The sequence below is a fragment of the Atta cephalotes genome (genome assembly GCF_000143395.1).
Source record: "Atta cephalotes unplaced genomic scaffold scaffold00007, whole genome shotgun sequence".
NCBI classification, from domain to species: Eukaryota; Metazoa; Arthropoda; class Insecta; order Hymenoptera; family Formicidae; genus Atta; species Atta cephalotes.
In genome coordinates, this window is record NW_012130071.1 from 3422390 (window position 1) to 3448410 (window position 26021).

The 26021-nt window shown below is 28.7% G+C and overlaps 1 protein-coding gene across 1 annotated transcript in view; it reads left to right on the forward strand.

Annotated features, from left to right (window-relative positions):
- Positions 1-26021, forward strand: part of LOC105626926 (neuronal acetylcholine receptor subunit alpha-7-like) — a 245998-nt gene that overhangs the window by 207256 nt on the left and 12721 nt on the right. Inside the window, exon 5 of the mRNA XM_012208218.1 lies at positions 25794-25974. Within this exon, the coding sequence (XP_012063608.1) occupies positions 25794-25974 (181 nt within the window). The remainder of the gene's footprint in view (positions 1-25793; positions 25975-26021) is intronic.

A 26021-nucleotide genomic window follows, 5' to 3' on the forward strand; every position in this document is an offset into this window, starting at 1 on the left:
AGAGAGAGAGAGAGATTCTACAATAGTTACAAAAATAGAGAATTCTCAACATATGTCACCTTAACATAAATATTATGTTTGAATAGATAAGCTTACCTATGCATATCTATTGCGTTATGTTAGAGCGTATCAAATATATCTGCAACAGATAAATTATAGTTTGTCATTACGATTTATGTTATTTGAATAATTCCATTGGCATAACGTTCATGGAACAGTACTTTGCTCAGGATAATTCATCGCTGTTTTATTCAAAGATTAATCGCGAGCCGTACGAAATATACATTCTATCTAATGTTCAGCGCGAATACAACCGTGTACTTTATATTCCCGCGTGGGGATCAAAGGAAGAGCGAATAGTTTAGTAGACACATTACTTCCCATACGATCCGTCGTGAATTAATGTTTCAGGCAAATGCATACACGCTACCGCGTTTCTATACTCTGTCGATGACTTCGGGGTATGTGAATTCGCGGAGCATCCGTGTATCTCGCAAGTTCAAGTGCAAATGCAAACCGCTATTCGTGTTCTATGCGAGGAAACGCAACGCTTTGAGCGACATTTCCATTAAAGGAAAATTGTGTGATAATGATATGTATGTTACAAGCAAATGAAAATAGGTATATTCTAGCGTTCTTCCTGATACAATGTTAAAAAGATCAGAAACTACCTTAATAGAAATTTCATTATGTTTTGAATAATTACAGTTATATTATCTCTGTTTATATAGTAACTGAGACGTAAAACTACTTAGGATTACCCTAACTTAGGTGTAACGCTTTTCCTATAGTTACTAGATATAAAAGATACGAAAAATCTATTGAACAAAAACAGAGCGATAAATAGATAAGCACATGTCGATGCATTTCCTCAACTTATAACAGATTTCCTTGAATCTGAACAGTCGTCAACAATATACAACATAAATATTTCACTTTAAGGGACAAAGCGAAGCCTTTGTCTTTCGTTTCATATAAAAAAACACAGCTATAATGAGCATAATTTTATCAATATTGAAGAACTAAGGACTAACTACTACACTAAATTAAATAATTATTTAATTAATTTTATCTAGTTGTTATGCAATCAAAAAAAAGTAATGTTGTTATAGATAGTAAACTGATTGGATATTCAGTTAAACTACACCTGCTCATAAAATATTATACATTAAAAAATTGATTATACAAGATTTTCTTCTAATATTTATATCGCAATCAGAATATTTTTTCAACAAACTATTAACGGATATCAAGTTTCAAATAAAATAAGAAAATCATTTTTTTTTGCTAATTTCTAGTAAACTTTATATTAACAGAATAAAGATTGATGAAATGATAACAAAACAATAAATAATAAAAGTTTGAATAAAACAGATAAAAAATATTTCATTTGAAGCGCGTCATCGAAATATAGAATTAAAGTAAACTAAAAGTATAGTATTACATATTGTCTGACCAAAATCCCGTCTGATCAAAATCCCATCATACTACTATAACATGTATTTTTTTATGATTCGCGTCATTTATTTTTATAGAATTTTTACTTTGAAATATTTTAGTATTTAATTCTGTTGTTTTACCATTTATTAGTTTAAAAAATATTTAAAAAAATTGTTTATAGATTTATAATGTTCATAGATAATAATGTTTTTTTTTTAGTGGAGGGATAAGAATCTCTCGAAGTTTAGAAGTTTGATTCCCAGTTTAAAAAATATTTTACAAAATATTTTATAGATTTCAAAAAAGGTCCTATAAATATTTTTGATTTTGCAAATACTATCGAAGTACACGTCTTTTTTGTAAGAGAGTAATCTAAATGTAAATGCGACTAATTGTGAGAAATGTACTTCTATCATTCAAAGTTTCTTACAACTCTTGATAGTATAACAGAGATAAATCCTTTTAAATACAACTCCGTAGTTGCTAGTAAATCACAGTGATTCATCGTACAAGGGAAAGCTAATTCAGTGGCTACCTATACCATCAATCGGCGATTTACGCGCGTGTTTGGCTAAATGATTTTCATTCTACTTTCACACATGCGTTTCTCATCGATTGGCTTTTATATCGATGAGCATTAACGGAAATTGAAAACATAAGGGAATTTAAACAAAACTGTTAAATTATGGAAACCACTAAGCCGTGGCAAGAATTAAAAGCTAATATATTAATTTTATATAATTAATTAAAGGAAATACCGACAAAACAAAACATAAGTTCTATCGTTGCCGATTCTTAAAACAAGAAACATTAAATTTAATCGTATAATCGTATATTACAAAATTCATAACATAAAATGTATCGATCTCTATATTATTTTACAAATTTTTTGAAATTTTTGTAGTAAATTAACGATAAAGAATACTGTGCAAAATTGTTTTGCACAAAAATTCTGTGAGTATTATTTTTACGTCCATTAATTTATTTGTTTAGGTTTCTATATATTCTTTACATAAAAAATAAAAAATTATAACTACTTCTCTTGATTTAATTAAATCATGTGAGCTGTGATTTTAGAACGTCAAAGTTATACTTCCAAAATGCAGCAGACTACATTTTGGAAGTAAGAGTTGAAGGACAATTTGAGAGTGTCACCCGCGATAGAACATCTGTTTCTTAGTGCACTTAACAAAATTTCGTGGTCTATGAGTGGGTCCAAATTGTCGTGCCGGCTGACAAAAAAGCGCCTGTTACAGAATGTTTATTCCTCTTAACCTCGAGGTTCCAACATGTCACGACGAAATAAACGGGATTTCTTTATAGAAATTTTATGACCTTCGCACACCGCCCATCATCTATAATTCTTGCTATAATTAAGTATATTTCACAGCCAGATATCTTCTTTGTAATCCGAAAAATAAGGAAAAAATTTTTTCATAATTTTTAATAATGTAATTAATTTTAAATAAATTCATATATTAATCAGCAGATATCATTTCAATAAATTAATGACATTAATAAAAATTGTTGTAATAATTCGTATTAAAAATAAAATGTTTTTAATGCGTAATTTACTTTAATATTTTTTTAAAATAAAATTAACAATTTAAATATACATTACATTAATAATTTATATATAAAACGTATTATTTTCAGGATCATAAAAAATTAATTTCAAAATTTTTTCAATAAACAATAAGTAATTGCAATATTATATGTAATTTTCTAGTAATAAAGCTAGTTCTTTTTGTAAATAGCATTTGATAGTAGAATAATGAAATACAGGCTGACGTTTCGTGAATGGATTTGCATGCGAAAAAACAATTTTCGACTATTTTCCGGATGAGAACAAGCCGTGATGAGACTGATTCGGATCGCTAGTCGGAGCGGTGAAACAAACGATCCTAAGTATGTTAAGTGCATTTCGTTCGCTTCGATACGGTTCTGGGATCGCCGATAATCGAATCCCTTTGCACAATTTTCCACCTTCCGTCTACTCGCATTTCTCAATTAGACGTTAAAGGAATCCTAAAGTCGTTTGTATTATCAACCATATAATTTTTGTATAATAATTACTTTTTTCTCTCTTACTGATTTGAAAATCCTTTTTCAGGATTAAAGTATACGTATTAATACGTGTTTGTGAGGTGGAGTCTATGCTGAGAACGACAAAAAATTTCGAAATTAAGATTTTTTTACTATTTCTCAGTCCAATATACTCCAGAGTTGTCACGTCGTGACAACATTTGTTTCATATATAACAGCTGTGCAATCTGTACTTACGAAATAGTAGTACACAGATTAGTAGTTTGTAGCATGAACAAACAGCGTTGAGTTTTTAAAATTGAACTTAGACATATAATTAAAACGTAATTGTTATATGAAAATTTAAGTGTATATGTGACATGCGTGAGTGATATTGATGTGATGTGTCATTCATCACATGTCAATGACACGTAAGTATTGATGTGATGTGTCATTCATTACGTGTCAATGACATGTAAGTTGTCCGTGTGTAAATACTATTTTCAATATGACTAATCGTCTTCAGGATCCCCTTAATTTCCTTCTCAAGTTGGGAAGATTACGCAAGAAATTCACGCAAATTGAAGAAATATTAATTTATATTTAACATTTTATTTGTATCTAACATTACATTAGATTATATCACGTTATATTACATTACACATAGAAGATTTATTAAACATGATTGTGTTTAATAGAAATTTTACCGATATTATATTACAATAAAAACAAATATTATTAATATTCGTAATTTAATTTTCCATGAAAATTATTCATAACTTAGCATTTTAAATAATAAACAATATGTTTCATCTTTCACATTAAATCCGATTCCTTTCAAGAAATGACATTAATGTGGGTTAAATATTGATAAAATACTGATATTAATTGAAACATTAATTTTGAATATATAAATAACCGATATTCGCGTATGCAAGTTGCTTACCACTTGCCACTTCCTAAGATTCGCTATCACACAACCGACCACTGAAATTGATTGCTGTTCTATGCGAGATGGTCTACAAATTTTAAACCGACCGATCATAGACGCTGCAACGAGGCAAGAGAATGACAGAAGATGCATGGTAAAGGAAAGGAGAATTGTATATGAAAGTGCATATAAAGGAGATTTTCGATTAATATAGCATAAATATCATTGAGCTGATATATATATGATATGATCCGTTTGAAGTGAGGAAATGAGAAATGAGAGAGAGATAGGAGAAATAGAAATATAGATATATCGAGAGACAGAGAGAAGTTGCAAGAGGAGTGTGATGCTTCGTGCCGTTTAATGCATGACAAAATGAGTTTACACTGGCCGCGAAGGGATTGCAAGGGAGTGGGTACACAAGTGAGGAGTTCGGCAAAATAGATATACTATGGTGGCGAATGAGACTGGGAGAGGGAAAAGGAGAGAGTTGGGGGACAGATTTGACTGCATAGGCAACTTGGAACGGTGCCAAAGGCAATATGCATTAGCCATCGCGTATTTTGAATTTCAAGCCAAAGCAGATTAAACTCTATGCCGATCCTCTGTCCGATCCGTCAACGGTTTTTCCATCAGCCATTCTTCTCCTTCGCCAGCCTCTCTTGCAGCTCTCTGCCCATCCTGTCCTGACCGCACGTATCGTGTTTGCCCGATACATAATGAATGTCGATCCACCGACATGCCTAAGCTTTTATGATATCTCAATCAGCGAACACGCGCTGGAATGCGGCCGCTAGGTCAGGTTTTGGTTGTGGGTAATGCACGCGTAAATTTGCCAATAGCGCACCTAATCGGCCCAATCGAATTAGGTTCGTATTAGAAATTTGTGAGAAAGAGACCGCAATTAGGGAGATTGAATGACACAAACAGAACGCAGATATATGAGTTTCTTTTAAATATTTTCTGCATTTTTAAAATGTTTCTAAAATAAATCGCAATTATAAATTAAGAAATTACAAATAAAGAAATTACAACTTTATATAAAAATTAATACTTAGCAATTAAATAAAAAATTAATATTTAAAAGTATATATTAGAAATAAACTGTTATATATCGATGTTTCGGGGAATACTATAAAATTAATACTATAAAATTACATAATTATTTATTTATTTTAATATTTACCTATCATATTATATGTATGGTTATCAAAAATAATTAATTTACTTATTAATTATCAATAAAAGCATAAATAAAAAGTTAATAATATTAAATAATAAATTCACTAAACAATAATTTTAATAATATTAAGTTAGTTAATATTGAAGTTTGATTATTATTATTATTATTAATAATTATCATTCTTTTTCAATTTTAATTGTTCGTTCGTGGAGCAAGTATCTTTGTTCGAGATTGCCATGTTTCAATGAAATTATCCACAACGTGCACCATGAAAATTTTTACGATGTAATCTCTATGTAGTAGTTTCTTTATTCATGATGCATAAAATGCAAGAACAGGATGTCGGTTTGAATGTAACGTATATAACGCATATAATGTATATATATCAACATCGAGCATGTTAAAATAGGCTATTCAGCAACGAGCAATCGATCATTCATCTAAAGAGCTTTTCCGATTTGACTGTCACTGACAAGCTTTTATGGTCAATCTCAATATCGGGTAAAACGTGGTGGATGATTATCCGTGCTGATTTTGGTTTCGTTTGAACTCGTTGATTATTGGGAATCCTAAATCAGTTCGGTGAAACCACTTGACTTATTAGTAATTATGTATTGGGATAACAAATCATAGATTCCAGAACAGCGAACAATATATTGGTGGCTCGTGCCGGAAAGTCCGATTCGCAGTATGCAATTCCGAATGCAACTGCTCTCTGTCATTCCCTGTCCTTTCTTCGCCTACTCTCTATTTCTCACAAAACCCACCTATCTACCCCCCGAACCCTTGTTCCATTCGACGAAGATTAAATGGTTTTTCGGCCTCGCAAGCGTGAACAGTACCGAAAATATCGTGGATACAATCGAGCTGAAATTCATTCCGCATGCAGCGAACATGATAGATATATAATGCGTGATAAATTATAGTGTATGAATGACAGGAAGACAAGGTAGATGCATCTTACGAGAGTTTTCCTTCACCGCTCGCTGTTGGCGAACATCTTAATTTTTTAAAGTTCGGTTTTCAACAATATCTATCACGAATAATAAGACTTCAAAGAAATAAATCAAAATAAGTCAATAATGTAAGCCAGTGTAAGCCGACACTAGTTCCGTTCTCAAAATGCATTAATAAACTCACGGCGATTCTGTGAATAAATCAATTAAGTAACAATCATTTATCTATTTCTAATCTTTTTAGCCCATTTTAGAGAAACTATGAAATTTATAATGTCATATTTATCTACATTATTTTTATTTTGTTATTTGATAAGTAATTTGATAAGTTTACATATAACTTTTACAAATCCGTTATATCAATATAAAATAAAAAATAATTTGACACGCTATGATGCGTATAGCAGCGGAGAACTACACATACAATGTTACTACGTTGAACTGTAACATACAATATAAATCCAAATTATTACTCAAAGTAATTAATATTCTAATAAGAAAATAAATTTAGAATAATATCCCAATAAAAATATTTTTGCGCATTTTGAAATTTTTATTTATCTTTCTGCTTTTTTTAAATTAAAATAAAATTCAAAATTGCAATGCAAATAATGATAGTAGATAGGTCGATTTATGACCAATTAATTAGGTCAAAAATTATTAAAATAGTTTATTAGTGTTACTCAACTAAGTGTGTTACTCAACTAAACATATAATATCTATTAGGTCAAAATTATAAAATAGTTTATTAGAATGTTACTTAATTTATTAGGAAATAATCAGGAAATGGCCTGAGGAAAACTATATAAAATCGAAACGTTTCCTAGATTATTATACGTTTACTAATTAAGTAATACTCTAATAAACTATTTTATAATTTTTGACCTAATTAATTGCTTATAAATCCTATCTACTAAATTATTTTTCCTTAACCCTAGTATTTATGGGTTCAACGTACCCTATGCAATTTTTTACATTGCTGTAACTTTTTTATAATATAATTTAAAGACTCGGATTAAGATTAAAAAAAAAAACTTTAATTCATCCATAGATATAATAAACATGCAAGAGATTTTTTGCATTATTCTCGATGTGAGAATGCACAAAAGTTCAAAGAGGGTAGGATCCACATGTGATTAGAACTAGAAACAATTATATTTCAATAAATAGTAGAAATAAATAGTAGAAATTTTATAATTTCTGTCAGTCTTCGAAGATCGCTCGGCCGGGTTCAAATAATTATACTTTTTCGAGCGATTCATATCGTACTATTTTTTTTGTTAGGTTAATTAAAAAAATTCTACGGGTTTTTGCTTGAACATTTAAATTAAAAAATTTTAGAATTTTTTATCCAAAGTAGTCATTTTTTGCGAGTTTTTCCAATAAAATTTCTTTGAAACATTGTAATTAATTGAAAATAAAATATTATTTGATTCATATTTATCTGTTTTTGTCTGACTTCGAAATATAAATTTCACGTTTTGAGCTAAAAAATATGTATTCAGTCAAGAGATATAGCGTGACAAAATTGCAGGATTTCACCCTAATGTTGCGAGAAAGTAATTAAAAATAACAATATCATACCAATTTAATACTAAAAACAATCTTTCTAGTTAAAAATGGAACCAAAAAACTCTGATCAATCAGAATTCTGATCATTTTAACTAAAATTATAATTAAAAAATTCTAATTTATCCATTTTAATCAAAATTCCAATTAATGCAACTAGACTCTTTTTCCAGTGTAAATATATAATAAAATAACTCGCTACTTTTTAAAATACTTTTAAAAATTGCCTTTTTTTTTAAATATAATATCTTATAAAATTTTAGCAAATATAGCAGTCTTTTTCTATAATTCTTACTTTCGTTTTTTAAATAAATAAACATTTTTTTCAAGTAACAATTAATATATGTATAAAAAGTAAGTAAATAAGTTGTTCATTTCATAGTTGCTCCTCTGTCACCCAATGTCTTCTAGATTTTCTAATCTCTTCCTCCTCTTACTCTTCCTCTTCCGCTTTTGAGATTTCATCATTGCATTCACACAGCGTGCATACACTCGCGAAAATGCACTCGCAGAAACTTATTTGATTATTCGCGTACGTTTAATAATTACGATACTCCGCAATACACAATTGTCGGACATTATATTTATAAGTAACAAATAATATATATTAAACTTTAAATCAATTACTATTTTATATTACAGAATAAAAGAATAAATAAATATGCAAATTAAAAAGAAGCCTGTATAAAAATTTGAATATACACAATACAATATCGGAAAATATACGTGTATTCCGCCGATTTGCCAACTGATGAATTTTGATAGAATAAATCCCGCGGAATACAGATATTATTAAAAAACTGATGCATTACCATTTTATTGCTCGATGTTGTTCAAGATAGGGTTAACGTAGTGCTACAAAATGCTTTAAAGAATTCTTTGATTGGTCAATTAGTTAAAATTCTTTTTTCTGACTGGTTAATCAAATGCTTCAAAGCATTTGTAATAAGACTTCGATGGCACCATCAATCGATTTGTATATATCATTCTAATTCGTCTTCCATTGGAAAATGATAAGTAAGTTACAGTGACGAGAAAATCAAGTGCGACATGATATATGTATATTCGACTGCAAGCATAAATAAAAAAATAATCTTGTAAAACAATGTTTACACTTTATTCGATGTCAACTGAAAAGTTCTGTCAATCAATATTGGCTAAAACGACTGGACTAGTATCATCCGCCAGTACAGGGTCCAAGTTATCATCCAGTATTGAGCCAGTAATTTGCAATACTGCGCCAATACCTGAACTATGACAGTCAGAACTGATCCTGTACTGGATCGATTGTAAAACCCTGTATGGAAAATAATATTCCGATTCGTAATCGTCTCGCTTATAAGTCTTTAATAACAAGGACTGATGATAGATAATTGTAACGATATTTCATAGCTTATTTAAAAATCGTTAATCGTGAAAGTTAAATGCATGAATTTATTAGTATTAATTTGTGAGCAATAATCGTGTTTACAGTACTTGGTCACATTTCAAAAAAGTAATAACTCGTATGAAATGTCTCGCGATGCTTACCCGCTGAGTGTTATCGTGAATAATAAAACAATAATTGTAAATAAGTGTATAAATACTGTATAAATACTGCGTAATATAAATAAATTCCTAACGTCAACATACAATCAGTTATAAAATATTTTTTTAAGTATAACATCTTATCAAATTTTACAAATATAAGCTTTTTTCTGTAATTTTTATGTTATATGTCAACAACGTTACAAAATATTTTTAACTATTTAAAGAGTGAGGTCAAAGTCTTATTATAAATGTTTTAATGCATTTGATTAATCAATTAATCTTGCGTGCGAATAGTGAATCTTTTAAGGAACAGATAAAATTTCAGCTGTAACATTTCAACTGTAACATTGTGATAGATTAGGGAGAAGATCGGAGGGGGACCTTAATCTAAATAAAATAGGTAATATAATAAGGATGTACGACCGTAAATTTGCCGTTTCATTAATTTACTGTAAGCAAGTAAACACCTTGTTAGCAAAAAAAAACATGGCAATAATGTCGGAATCCAGCGAAGAAATTGAATGAATTTTACAAGAGAAACTGAAATATTTTATGGCGAAGCTTCGAAGAGTGAGGCTTCGAATGTCCTAAGTGACGTAGATAATATACAAAATGCTGAATTCCTTTGAATTCCTCTTCTTCTTTAAAAATTTTTTTATAAAATTTTTTTATGCTAACATTATTTCATATTTTTGTAATGTAAAATGAATAATGTTTTGACTAAAAATTAAATTTATTTGCTTTTTTTTTTAAAAAATCGCTTTCTTTTTTGTATTTTAAAAAATGATGACAATTTTTAACTTTTATAGTAAATAATATAGGAAATAATTTTTTTAGCGAGTATATCTATAAACTATTTTTTTTTATGAAGAATCATTCAAGAATGTGAATCTAAGCTGGATTTATTTTTCTTTCAACGCATTGAAAAATTATAATTTCTTTATTTTTTTTTACACATAGAAAATTTCTTTGCTTTGTATTTTGCTATACATAAAAAAAACAATATAATATTTAAAATTGGTTAAAATACAAAGAGATGTAATACAATACAAAAAAATTTCTTTTCGATTTTTCACAACTGCGATTTATTAGGAGAAATATGGCTTTGATATGACCTATGGTTCATACAACGTTAGTGAAAAATAGCGATTCACAGGCAAGGTTAAAAGAAAGAATTTTACTAATTAATTAATCAAATACTTCGAAACATCTGTAGCACAACGTAGATCCTCAATCGATTCATACACATCACTTTAATTTATCTTCAATTTGAAAATGAGCAAATTATAATAACGGGAAAAAGAATCTGGTTCCATTAATTGGAATTCTGGTTAAAAATGAACAAATCAAAATTTTCTGATTGAATATATTTTAATTTTCGTCGATAATTAGAATTCTGATTGATATGATAAAAATTTTCTGATTCGTTCATTTTTGACAAGAAATTTTTCTCAGTGTGAAAAAGTCTAAGTGCGACATCTCAGATATATTCCACTCCGTAAAAATGAAGAAGTTCTTTATCTATAAACATCGTAAAGTAATATTTTATAACATTCGATTTATAACTATCACTTTAAACGAATGAATGAATTTATTACTACTTGTTTGTGAGCAATAATCAGATTTATGGCTTGTCACAAAGACAAGAAATAGTGATTTATAGTGTCTCGCGTCTTCATCGCGTCATCGAGTGTCGCCACGTGAATGACAAAGCGATCCTGTACAAACATAGCACGATATAAACAAATTCTCCTAATATTATATAGCAACCGTTACGAATAAATTTATAACGTATTACTTATAAAATAAAAGCATGCCGTACGACGTACATTATATTCTTTGCTTTCCAAAATAATTTTGATGAGTAGATTATTGTTAATAAAATCCTGAAAACAAATCCTATTTTATATTTCAGTTTTTGTTTTCAGGATTTATTCGCAATGGAATTAATTTTTTTAAAAGTTCTATTTCACTTTTGAAATTGTTAGCGTCTAATTTAAAGATATTAAAAGAATAAAAAATTAGAAATGGAAACATGTAACTTTATATTACAATTTAAATATTATATAATATAAGAATCGTTAAAAGAACACGAATAAATTTTACATATTCTGATACAAGATCTCTGATCTCGAGATTGTCATGTAAAAATTATACTATATTCCAAGCAATGCAGTGGCATTTTTTTGTATGTTTGTAATTTCTAAATTACTCGACCAAATATCATACATATATGAATTTCAGTGTATGGAATTCCATACATTGAATCATTCAGTGTATGGAGTATTTCATACTGGAATCATGTCCATGCAGATATGTATATACAAGGTGTCCCATTTTAAAAGATCCAACCAACGGTTAAAATCTCTTGAATGTTGTTCAGGATCATGTCCTAAATAACATTTGTTAAGATCAAGGTCATTGAAGATTGTTTCTCTTATTTTCATTTTTACATAAAAATGAATTTTCAGCGCAAAAATGAAAATAAGAGAAACAATCTCCAATGCTCTTGATCTAACAAATGTTATTCAAGACATGATCCTGAATAGCATTCAAAAAGTTTTAATTGTTGGTTGGACATCTTGCTAATATCGGCGATATTGTAATTTTCAACCTTAGTATCAACTCGCAAAATATTAAGTACTTGAATGAAAATGAACTTAATTATAGTGTTTTGGAAAGTTCTCAAGATAAGCTACTTACGCTTATCTCTAAATATGTAATGAAAAATTGAAGGTTCCATTTAAAAAATTCAAAATGACTTGCCCTCACTTTGACAACGCCATTCAAAGTCAAACCAATAATATTATTTTATGTCCCCCTCGAAGTCACAAAACTTTTGTCTGAAACACTTTTTGATTTAACGTAGTGTTTCTGAGATATTTGAGTGGATCTTTTAAAATGGGATACCCTGTATATTTCCACGTATTTAATTTTTTCCGTGAAACAATATGGAAATGTTCTAAAATGTGCTAATAACGTTATAAGTTTATTTAATTTATTAAAGTATAGTTTATTAAAAATTTGAAAATAACTTTTACAGTTTTATTTTATGAGAAATTAACAATAAAAAAATTTTAAATAAGATAAAAATTAACAATAAATATATATAAATCTTAGACATGCTTTATTTATTATGTCGCATTTACTTTTTTTGCTTTATTTTGATATAATCATATTTTTGACATAAAAATTGGATCATTTGACATAAAAATAATAAAACTATATTTATTGATGTATTTATTGATGCCAATAGTAATTGTGAAAAGCCAGAATATTGCCCACAGCGTACTATCCGATACGAAACAGAAATTGGCGGTTGTGGTAATTGTGAGGTATTGAAAATAGGTCGTTTCCGATAGTCTAACAAGAGTTATTCCGTATTAATCTGTCGGGAAATACGATTGCCAATCCACTAGTTTAGCTTTGGTTAAATTTAATAGTATACAGCTGGCCAGTCTATTAGAAGAAAATAAGTATTATTTGAATATATTGAATTGTGTATATTAATACAACATAAATACATGTACAATTTATTTGTTTTAAAATATAAATATATATGTAACATGGAATCCACATTTACCTCGAATTATTAAGATTATAAAGACACTCATGCTATTGACGTAATCAGGAATTTATTAACAATGTAATCTTTTTAAAAATAACATAAGTTTTTGATTTCAATAATTTCTGTCGAAAAGAACGCAATCAAATCAATAATTATTGTGTGTTTTGTTCATAATTTATTGCAAAGTCAGAAATAAACTGCGCTAGAATATTTACAGTTTATAAAATGCTACTGAAAGCAGATCTCATTACAAATTCAACAACTCTTTCGCGTAACTATATATCACAAAATGCATTTTTTCACTTTTCCTCACCTCGATTTCTTTCTTTATTTTTTTACCTCTCTTCTCCATTAAAGAGTTGAACCTTTGAGGAAAAGTGAAAGAGAATAATTCGAACGTATAATCCCTCATTTTTCACTCCGAAACATCGCGAGAATCACAGGTATGGAACGATCTTCCCGAGAACATCTTCGCAAAGTATCTCAAGGGAAAAGACTCTGCCAAACGCCAGGCAATAATGCGTTTACATCAGCGGAAGTAACATCACACGAATGAGCCTCAAATCGACAATGGCTCCGCCACCGTCGGCGAATGAAACGGTAGTTTAATTCAGAGCGCTCTACCATGCGACGACAATTGTCGCGATTGCAGTTTCTAATTATTATCATTGAGCCGTTGACGAAGCAGAGCAGGTGAAAACTCGAAGATTAAATGTAGTGGAAACGTATAATGAAACATTTGTGGAATGTAAAATTTGAAATTCTCTCTAAAATTGTTCGCGGTACCGCCGCGAGCATTGCCGCAACATTTGTCTGAACAACCATAAATTACCTCTCTCTCTTTTTCATAATTGATGAGCGCAAATATATTAGTATGTAATTAGCAATAATAACTAGCGATCGCGATTCTTGCATGTGAGTTTGAATTTTAGTATTTATTTTATGAATCAATGATAGATAATAATTTACAAAATATTCGGTTTTTGACAGAACAGAGATTCTATACAACATATTAATTATGTAATAATATGCCCGTGTATTGACGACCGACGTCTATCAAATTGCAATCAATTGCTGAAAAAGATGTATGCAATCAACTTTTTTTCTCAAAACATTCGCAATAATCGAAATTTAATTCAACAATGATACAATATGTTCTCTCTGAAATCTCTGCAGTTATTATTTCACGTCACGATGCTTTAATTAAAAAAAAAAAAACTTTTAATTGTGATTTTATTCTACTGTTTGGATTTCTTTCTGATCCGCATTGATTAAAATATTAAGACTTTTCCAAAATAAGTAATATAATACGTAATATAATATCAATGATGAAATAAATATAAGAACCAATATGGTAAATATGATGATAAATAAAATCTCAAATTTATTTAATTATGCTCTCCGAGACTTTCTCTACAATCTTGAAATATGTTTTGATGTTTCAAATGTATTATTAGTCAGCTCGCACAACAGGAAAAGTCGAAAAATTCTATCGCGATACATGTTCCGCACGCATACGAAGTTACATGTAGAAATGGAAAGATTGATCGAGTGAACGGAACGAGGATAACGCTTGCATCACGAAATCAATATGCCCGTGTGGTCTTTTATCCCATACGCCATTTATTACACTCTTGTTTGCCGTATACCGTGAGCGCGCACGTTAAATGAACGTTCGTGCAAAGGAACATGAACATGAGGTCAATTTTTTGCCTCTCAACACTTCTCGTAACTTTTGTGTGGAAACGAAAACGTTAAAAATGTGTGAGGACGTAATGCAAAGAAAAGAGAGAACAAAAATTGGAAAAATAATATCTAGCAGTTTACCAATGCGAGTTTGACAATAAATCTTTTTAAATTGAAAATTTTTGTAAAATTTTTTGTGTTTAATTAAATTTTTGAATAATATTTTATTCATTCATTATATCAATATTTATTGAATCTTTTTTTATCTTTTCAAAAGAAACAAATGTAGATAATAATCTGACAATATTAGGAATTGTGCGATTGCATTATAAACAAAATAATTTGTGAAGACTCATAATGACGAGAAATGAAAAGCGAGTATAAGAATTAAAATAAATTTAAATGCAGTAAAGAGCAGCTAAAATGAAATAAAACTATAAAATAAAAATTGTATTTATTCGATCTCGGCCAGAAGAAAAAAGAAATATATAACAGTTAATAGTATTCAATTCGACAGTATTTTTACATATTTTAAAGAGATTGGTGTATTTTTTCTGATGTCATAAATGCATGTGAAATTTTAGCGTAAAAAGTCTGTTTTTAAAATCCGAGCAAAAACGCACGCGTCTGTGAAGTCGCGCAATTCATTTGGCGGTAAAAACAGAACGAAAGACGAAACATGCTCTGTTATCGATGACGATGGCAGTGGTGGGTGTGGCACTAGGTACCGCGTAGGGTGCACTCTGGGTGGTTTTGCGGGGTTAGTGAGCACGCGGTGGTACACAGAGGGTGGATTCGAAAAGAATGAAATAACGGATTGGGTCGCGGCCAACTGGCCGTGTTCCAACCAATCCTTAGCCCGGATGCGACTGGAAGTGTATTATGTATACCATTCAGCCGCCTTATATTCGCGGAATCGCCCCGATGCATCCCATTCAAAATCAAATATTTCTCTGTAGGGTCGACCCAGTGAGAATTTCAGGGCACAAAGAGGTTAAAGCGCGCGAAATGAGAGAATCGATTCAAGTCTCGTAACATTTTATATTGAGCGTTTATAGCAGAGAAATTTGGAATTTTTTAATATTATTAAACAATAAATTACTGAACAATAAAGCACTGAGAAAAAGCTTTGAAAATATATTTACGATTCTTTTACAGAAATCTAATACTGGTCAATTTATTACTGAAAGACAATATTTAATTACTTCTTTGAAGTACTGAACAACAATACTCTTAATATAAAATAAATAATTACTGTCTTTCAGTATCAATCAATATTAAATTTCTGTAAGGGTTTTAAAGATTATTCTTTTATCAATTGCATTTTTACTTCTCTTGTAGCAGTTTTTTATCTTGAAAGAGACGGAATTTTTCTTAAATCAATTTAATTCATGTTGTTTCATTTCTTATATTTTTATTGTATTCTCCATATTTTTTTAATACTCTAGAATCTTAGATTTATATTAATTTATAGTTATTTAGATTTATTTAAATTTCATTTCAAAGTATATTAGTTGAAATTTAAATTGAAATATTATATTTTGAAATATGAATAGTTTATAAAATAGCAATTTAAATCTGCGAATAAATTATGGAGCAATTTATATACAATTAATTCCTAATAATTCACGGCCAATGAAATTCATACTTTTATTCTTCATTCTTCATTTCGTTCTTCACTCGAAAACATCGAAATTATGCTAAATTTATGCTAAAAATATAAAAACTGGACTTGTATAAAAATTTTACTCAATTACTTTTATATCTCGTTTTATTTATATTTTTCAGAAACAAACAACTTATACAATTATAAATAATAAATTAATAATTGTTACTAATCGAATTGTTCCTTTGTCACGCGACGATTTCGAATCTTTCTTTTGTTCTTCGTTTCTTCATTCGTTATTTCTTTGTGATATTTACGCATTAGATTAGATATTCAATCTGCAAAATTAAATTTAATTAATTACAAGCACAAGTACGAACTATAACGGATTAGAACGGAATATTCACGCACGGTACTCCCGATTTGATTGTGTATTTTAGTATATTACAGCGCGACGGAGAGAATACGTCGCAAAACGCACGAAGCTAAGATTCAGACGTCACGCAAACAATGCGATCAACAGCGAATTCGAACATCGTACGGCTTACTTTACGCGATATTCACTACGACAGTGTTATACCTGTTGCTCCTGGCTTTTGTATACTTTCTTCAAATAATATATGATTACGATAATGATGATTTTAAGACGTTTTTATCCAATCGTTACTCAATCACAGATTGCACTATAAGAGAATAAATAAAAAGAACAGAATATTTTATTCAAAAACATGTATTGCTTTGCACGATAAGTTTAAATCGTATATATTTCGCGAAATATGCATATTAGTAAGTTTATTAATTTTTAGTATATATGATAATGTCCCGATCTTTTATTATACATAATGAGTCATTCGTGTGCCGAGTTAATTTTCATCATTTTAATAAATATACAAAAATTATTAAGTTATTAGCACAAAATATTTTCAAAAATATTTTTTAAATATTCACTTAATATTTTTACATTAAATAAATATTTAATTTTTTAAATATTTTTTTAATATTAATTGTGTGCTAATTGGAGTTTTAGATATATTTTAACATCTTTAAAAAGTATTTGTAAGGTTGTGTATTTAAAAAAAATGTATACAAAAATTAATAAATTGATTATATAACACGGTTTTTCATTATTTAACTGTCGACTTTGTATTAGGAGCTTCGTACAATAAAAGGAACGGGGAATAGAGAACAAAGAATAAGAATTTCAACTTATTAGAAATTATGTATTGTGGAATACATAGTTTCTAATAGGTTGAAATTCTTATTCTCTATTCTCTATTTTCTGTTCCTTTTATTGTGCGAAGCACCTTACTCCAATGCCAATCCGCCTTCAAGTCGAAAATGACGAGCACGTTATTGACGAGAAAGTCAAATGGCGATGTGAAATATACTCGATTCTAAAAATGAAGAAACAATCTTTGTCCGTAAACATTATAAAGTAATATTTTATAATTTCCAATCTCTATCACTTTCCACTTTAAATGAATAAATCGTGCGAAATATCTAATCTAACCTTCCGGTTCGCTGCCTCACTTATAAGTCTTTAATAAGGCTGATCAATGATTGTAAGAATGCTTCATAACTTGCTTCGATACACTTACGAGTCATTAATCGTGAAGATTAAATTTAGTATTTGTTTGTGAGCAATAATCGTGTTCGTAATAACGTTATTGCCATAACGATTCAAAAAATGCTTGTCTCACAACGCTGTCTATCGAATGACAAAGCGATCTTGAGTGAAGACAACGCGATTAAACAAATTTTCTTAACGTCGCATATCAATCGTCGAAATATTTATAATGTATTATAAAGTAAAAGCATGTCATATATTATATTCTTTTTTCTCCAAAGTAATTTCGATGAGTGGATTATCGTCCCACATTTAAGTTTTGTTTCCAAGATTTATATTAGCATTGGATTTATTCTTCTAAAAATTCTATTTCAATTTTGTGAAAATGTTGGCATCTAATTTATTTAGAGACATAATTTAAAAATAAGAGAGTAAGAAATTGAAAATGGAAATATGTAACTTTATTTGTAAATATTATAACAAATAAAATTATATTGTGTTGGTAAAGCAACATTTTTTTAAGTATAAATTTTAAGCTCTGTCTTAATGATTTATACATTTTTTTATCTAAATTCTTTTTATTTATAAACAAAAGTTAGTCTCATAAAAAACTCAACTGAAAATGATAAATTTTTCGTAAGTAAGTTAAATGTTTTACACTTTATTAGAATAATTGTGGTCATAATTATGTCTCTCTCGATGGTACATATTATACACAGTATGTAATTATTTATTTCTGTTACGAATATAATCCGCCTTTTTTTTGCGAATGATGAGCAGTCTACAATAGAAGTAATATTATAGTAAGTTGTTGTAAGAAATTGACCAATCATAGTCTATTATTCTCCTCACATTCGACTGTAATTAATTTCTACGTCTTACAATTAGGATGCGTTCAGAGAAATACTATTAGCGCTATTTGTATTATCTATCTTCTTTGCTTATTAGATGCAAAACAAAAATAGAAAAAGAATGACACAAATAATGTTAATAGCATCTTAAAACATTTTTTTATTACACTATATTATTCCTGCTTTATTAAAACATTGATTCAAAATAGAAATCAACGATGATCAACGATTGTAAGGATATTTCGTAACTTGCTGCGATACGCATGAGTTATTGATCATGAAAATAAAATGCGCGAATTTATGTTTGTAAGTATAATAATTGTCTCCCGATAATTTGCAACAATGCAACATCTCGAAAAATAAAGCATTTCGAGCCACTGCCCGCCGAGTAAATTATTGCGCAAATAAAATTACGAGATCCGATTTACATTCACAATGCTTGTGAGTATCATTTGCGATCGAGATCATATTTTTCAAAAATTTAAGACCTTAATTTTCGAATACCATTTAATGTTTTTTTAAAAGAACATTATGTTTTTTTTTAATACTTCATACATACTTTAAACAGTATTATAAAAAGACATGTTTAAAACATCAACTATGTATGTTTTAAACATGTTTACAACATGATTTTTACTCTGTACAATTATTACTAAGTTGTTTTTTAATCAATTATGATTCACTGCAATATTTTGAGATCATCGTGATTTGTTGTACTGAATATTAGAATTAGTACTGAATAAAGAATTTGAATATTAGAATCTTGTCAATTACAAATATCATGTTAATCATACTTTGTTAAGATGATGGCAATCTTACGCGTTATCTACGTATATTGTTAACGACAGATAGATATTGCTATCTATAATTCCAACGATTTATAAAATTGCAACTCATTGCGTAGCTCATAGATGCGATTGTTTCAATTATCTATATATTTTTTATTTTTGAATGCTGTTAATGTTCTTAGCGCCCTGTGGTTATAACCTCAAAAGCTATTAATAAACACATTACTAATCATTGATCCTTATTTAATTGACAATTACAAGAATGAAATGATCCTATGTTTGTGAGCGGATTATAGTTTAACAAAGCTATCCTGTGTAAACGCAGCATGCAATATATTGTACATATACAAATGTTTAACGCACCGTATGTTACAAAATATTTGTAATGTATTATAAAATAAAAGCCCATTGTATATTATATTTGATGCTTTCTAAAGTAATTTTGTTGAATGATTATTATCTCATATTTGAGCTCTTTGAAAATCTAATTATTTAATTATTCTATTTTACAAAGTAGTTCAAAATAAATTATCTAGAAGCATAATTACAAATGTGAGTTTTAATTTGTTAAAATTTGTAGTAATATTTAACTCTTTAAATTATTTCATAATTATAAATTACAGAAAAAAGATCGTAAAAGAATTATAAACAGATTTTTGTATATTTCCTTTTGTAGTTTCCTAAATAACACCCTTAAAGTTTTACATTTCTTATATCTTGGGATATTAGAACTTTTTTGGATGTTAAAAATAAAAGTCTGAAAGCGTATCTATGTAGTTCGACTTTATTCAAAAGTCAGTACAACTTTTACGCTATATCGACATTTTGCTGCCTTTTTGCAATACATAGAGTTCATAATCGTACGTCTGAGTGATTTTCATTCATGATTACACTTTCTTTTCATGCGGTAGCTTGAAGCTCCCTAAGGAGCGGACATAGAGAACGTAAGAATGAGGGATGAGCGTAACGTATTTGAGAATGAGTAAATCGATTCACGGGAACCTCGTGATCGTTTCATTAAGAATTCCGGAACGGTATTCAAGATGTTGCAATCCCGATAACGGGTTCATTCTTAGGATAAGTAATACGGTGCACGTGGGAGTATTGAACGAATTCGCTGTAAAAGCAGAGGATTCGGCAGTCGTAGAAAATTATGCCAGAATTTTGGAATATTTGAGAGAATTTATTTTTGTAAAATTTTTGTGTAATTAAATATAAATGATAATAATTTTATATAGGGGGTTTAAAAATTTATTACACAAAACAAAATGAAAAGTTGTACAGAATGAGAATTTAATTAACTACAAAATAGAATTATTTATATGAAAGTTTCAGTCTACTGAAATAATTATACCATTCTCGGTACTGTTAATTAATTGTATGTGTAACTGTCATCATTGTTATTTAATAAATTTCATGAACGAGGTTTCATCAATTAAATATCGAATTCTTTATCTAGCAGAATTATTCGTAGAAAACAACTAAGCCAAGAGAATTTATTAATTATTAATTATTAGACTATCAGGAAAACTATTAGTATTTAATTGCAGACTTAAAAAAAATTAAGGATTATTGACAGTAAATATAACATTAATGATAAAAAAAGAAAGTAAATAATTATTATCAATTTGTGATTAATGTAAAATTTGCAGAAAGGTATTTAAATATAAAATCTTGTTAAAAATAGTATTGTTCTCTCTAATATTACGCGAAAGAGATAGAAACAATGCGGTAACATCTCGAGAATAAGCAACTCGTCTCGATTCTTGGTAACTTTGCGATGATTTCATTAAGTATTCGTGAGAGAATCTGTGGTTACCTCTTCTCACTATTAAGTGGAACACTTCTTGAAGTTGCTAAAGAGTATAGTCAAGCTCCACGCTTACAAAATTTTTCTTGCAAGATTACATGAGGTAGCATTGTCATCTTATTTAAATTGCAAATTTTATCACAAGCGAAATAAAAATGTAGACACGCGTTTATGATCATTATTTCTGGCCTTACGAACGTGTTACGTAAATTATTCAGAATGGATTTTTATATCTTGAAATGCGAAGTTTGAAAAGTTCATTTCAAGCGAGCCTATATTTAACATTTAATTGAACATGAGAAGCGAATTACATATTTAAAATCTAATGTAAATTTAAAATTAAATTGTAATAACTAAATGTTACAATTATAAATTCTGTATTATTATCCTTTATTAAGACGATTTTATTCCAAATAAAAAAAAATGATTAGACTATATTTAACATTAATTAGCCGATATATTGATTAAAAATATAATAAATGCGTATGTAATAAGTCTTGTTCAAACTGAAAGAGCGCGTCAGTAGTATATGTCACTGATAAGTCAGTCATATATGAAAATGAAGATTTGGTTCCTTTTAGAAAATATATGTAAGTGCACATATATTTCAGATATGAAACAGAACAGCGTGGAAAATAATGGCTTAAAAATATTATATAATGTCAAAGAATTACAAGAATGAATTAGAATTACAGCATTTTATTTTCATTGTCACATATTCATGCAAAAAACTGCAAGGTGAACAATGTCTCATGTTAATTTTAATAATGGAAATATTTTCATTGTTTTTACGAATAATGCAGATTTTAGTTTATTTCAAGATTATATAAAAATAATGCAATGCAAACTATGCAACAATGCTACGAAGCTTGAGCTTCGATATTTTCGCAGGAGAATTTCTCTTATTGTTACATCCTTTTCGTTATCATACAAGGCACGCACTCGAGATAAAATATTCTATTTTATAGGATGTAACGTGGCTGGAGCGCAACATCCCTTCTTACAAATATTTTCTCCAAGCTCATGTACGCCTGATTAAATAAAGAAAACAGATATGGCGCATATTATTGGGAAACTAACTTCACAACATAATAAAATTTTCTCTTTGTTTTGATGAAAATAAAGACGGATTCTCTTACTCAATATAGAATTTAATATACAACTTATTTAACTAATTTCATGTTATTGCGCATATTTATTTATTTATCTAATTATTACTTTACTGTCAAACTATCGAAAATAAATTTCTCGTTTTGTAAACCTGAGTGTAAAAATAATCGCATTTTTGTTTTAATCAGGATTTAATTTAAATTTAACATGAATTAAAATTTTTGTTATCTTTTATTACTATGTTAATTTAAAAATTCATTTCAATAGGCAGCCACCATTCAACTTTTTCTGCTCTAAAGTTTTATTTGCATTATTAAATAAGCGGAAAGCCAGCTATCACGAAGAATTTGTAAGAAATTTAAAACTTCTGAATAACTCTAAGCCAAAGTAGTAATCAAGCTATAAGTTAAAGGAATATGATGAAAAAGAATTTAATTAAATCCTATCTCGGTTTAGTATAATTGGCGTAGTTATACTTTTTTGCATCGTTTCGAAAAGAAGATTCTTAACAAATAAAAGTTTATCGTATTGGAGAGTAAAATAACAGGTTTAATCGATTCGAAAAAAAAATCTAGATAATAATTAAATAATTCGCGATTATTAAAAAAATTATTAGACAAAATTATTCCAAGATTTATTATTACTATTATTACTATGTTTTATTATATACAGAAGAAAATTGTTCTCTAAAATTTGAAGAAACAAAAATTAAATTAATATTTGCTACAAATAATTTGAATATAATAGTTTTCTTATGCAAACCGTTATTAAGAATATTCTGATTACATATTACATTAAGTTGATTCTACGTCGCAAGTCGATCGCAAGCTTATTATGACAGTCAATCTGAAGTGTCAATTTAAAAACTGACACTTCAAATTAACTTAATTTAAAAACTGACACTTCAAATTAACTTCAAATTAACAAGCTTGTGATCAACTTGGGATTAATGTAAAAAACCAGCTTTACATAAAAACATCTTTTCAACAAAAGCATACGCATCGATTCTTACTAAAATTTAACATTTGCACATTTTTTAAATAAAAAATATAATCTAATTTAAGCATTATTCATGTTTTTTGGTATACAATCAGATCACTAATGAAATAACAGAAATGACATTAATATATCATTTTTAGAACACAAATGTTGCTTAAATAATTGATAAGTAAGTATTGGTTTGCCTCATTTGCATTATTTTGCAAGCCTAATATCGCACAGTTTGCTTAAATAATTGTAAAGTTATGACAAAAGGCTGTTGATTTTTCCTACAATAAAAGAAAAGTCGGCTCTCTGGAAAAAGTTGCAAAAATAAGTATCGCGTCAATTCGCGTCCGAGTGCATGTAAAAAGTTGGCGTTTGTTCCTCTTAGTTAACGCAAATGGAACGGAATCGAACGGGGTGTAAGACACGAGGTAGGACGTCAAAGGCTTGGGATAGACTCATCCATAATTAGCTCCCATTAGTCTATTCGAGTTTGCTTTAATGTAACACTACCGAGATTTCATCATTGTCGTAAGTTGCACTAAATTCAAGCAGTACGACAATTTATTTCTATTTAATTAACATCTTAGATAATTATAATCGGATAATATTGTATGTTCAGAAAAATACTTCTTTTTTCTATAAAAATTTCAATGAATACATTATCTTAACATTTTACATAAACAATTATTAATTTATTTATTTATCGATAATTTACATACATAAATACATTCAAAATTTTTTTTTCTAATCACAGTTTTTATGTTGAGATATAAAAACTGATTTTAAATGTTAATCTAAATGTTATAAAATAACAAATCCTTATTTTTACATTAAATACATATAAAATATTTATATCTCTTGTCTTGTATCTCTAGTCTCTTAAGTCAGTTTATTCAAAAATATTTATATATCAAAAATATTTTTAGCATGCAACTTTGAGAAAAATGCGAAAACTTGACTGTAATCTTTTTGTATAGAGAAACTACATTTTTTTGTAAAAAAATTCTACGAGAATACGTTTTAAATTTTGAAGAATATCGCTACAAGTAACGTTTGAAGAGAGTAACGTTTGCCTTCGCGATAATTTATTTTATTGCGCGAGATGTCAAGATATACTACACACTTAAATGCTACTCTATAGTTACGATAGCAGTTTGTTTTTATGTTCACTGTTTATTATCAATATATTTTTCAAACTTGTACAGCAAAATTCCGTCATGGTGATTGATTATCGATAGCATATTTAATAAATCTAAATTGTTATGCCAACGTCTGTATAGTATTATAATTTGATATTCTAACATTAAAACAGATATAAATTTAGCTCTACTAAAAAAGTCTATTTAAAAAAGTCTATTTGGTACAATTTACGAAACTATCTATTTATGTAATTGAAATTATGTCACTAGTATTGATTTATAATAGGTTTTTTGCTGTCTTATTTAATAATCTTCAGTTAAATTCGTGCAATTAAATTATAGAATTTTTTTATTAAATTATAGGAATAATTTTAAAATCAGAACATTATGTCACTATTTTAGTTTTAAAATAAATATAAATGAGTTCAAAACCGAATTATTACTCGAAGTAGTTATTATAGAAAGTAGGGAGTCATTATCTGTTCTTGTGAGTTCAAGGAGCAACATTAGGGACAACCGAATTGTCTCTAAATTATTGCAGGGAAGGAATAAACCGACGGGTTTACTTTGGGGACATCAGTATTCTGGTGTTAGGTTCCGTTCACGTGTTCCCCAATATTGTTTAGTCTCCTGAGTATAGAAAGATAGACGTCCCACATGAGTCTACGAACATTCTCAATCACGAGAATTATAAAACATAATAATATTACACAAACGATCATTATGTCTATGATAAAACGGATTTGCGTTAATAATGAAAGAGAATCTTCATACATATATGGAAAGTAAAAATAATAGCAAATATAAAACAACAAAAAAGTGATATAAAATATTTATATATCTATAATTTTAATTTGAGTTCATAACTAAATATATATATATATATATAATTTCACAATCTCATAAATAAAGCGGAAAGACTCAAGCGTTTTGTTTTAGAATGCTGAAAACAATATGCTTATTTTTTTATTTTTACCATCATCTGCCGATTATCTCGGCTCCTGCATTCCAGGATTGAAAAGTGATTAACGTGATTGTTCGTTATAGCGCCGACGAGGGCTTCGATGGCACTTACCCGACGAACGTTGTCGTAAAGAACAATGGGACCTGTATGTACGTGCCGCCCGGTATATTCAAGAGTACTTGCAAGATCGACATTACCTGGTTTCCCTTTGACGATCAGCGCTGCGAGATGAAATTCGGTTCCTGGACATACGACGGCTCTCAGGTGAGGGGATATGCATTACGGAATTAGGTCAACCAATCGTCGTCGTT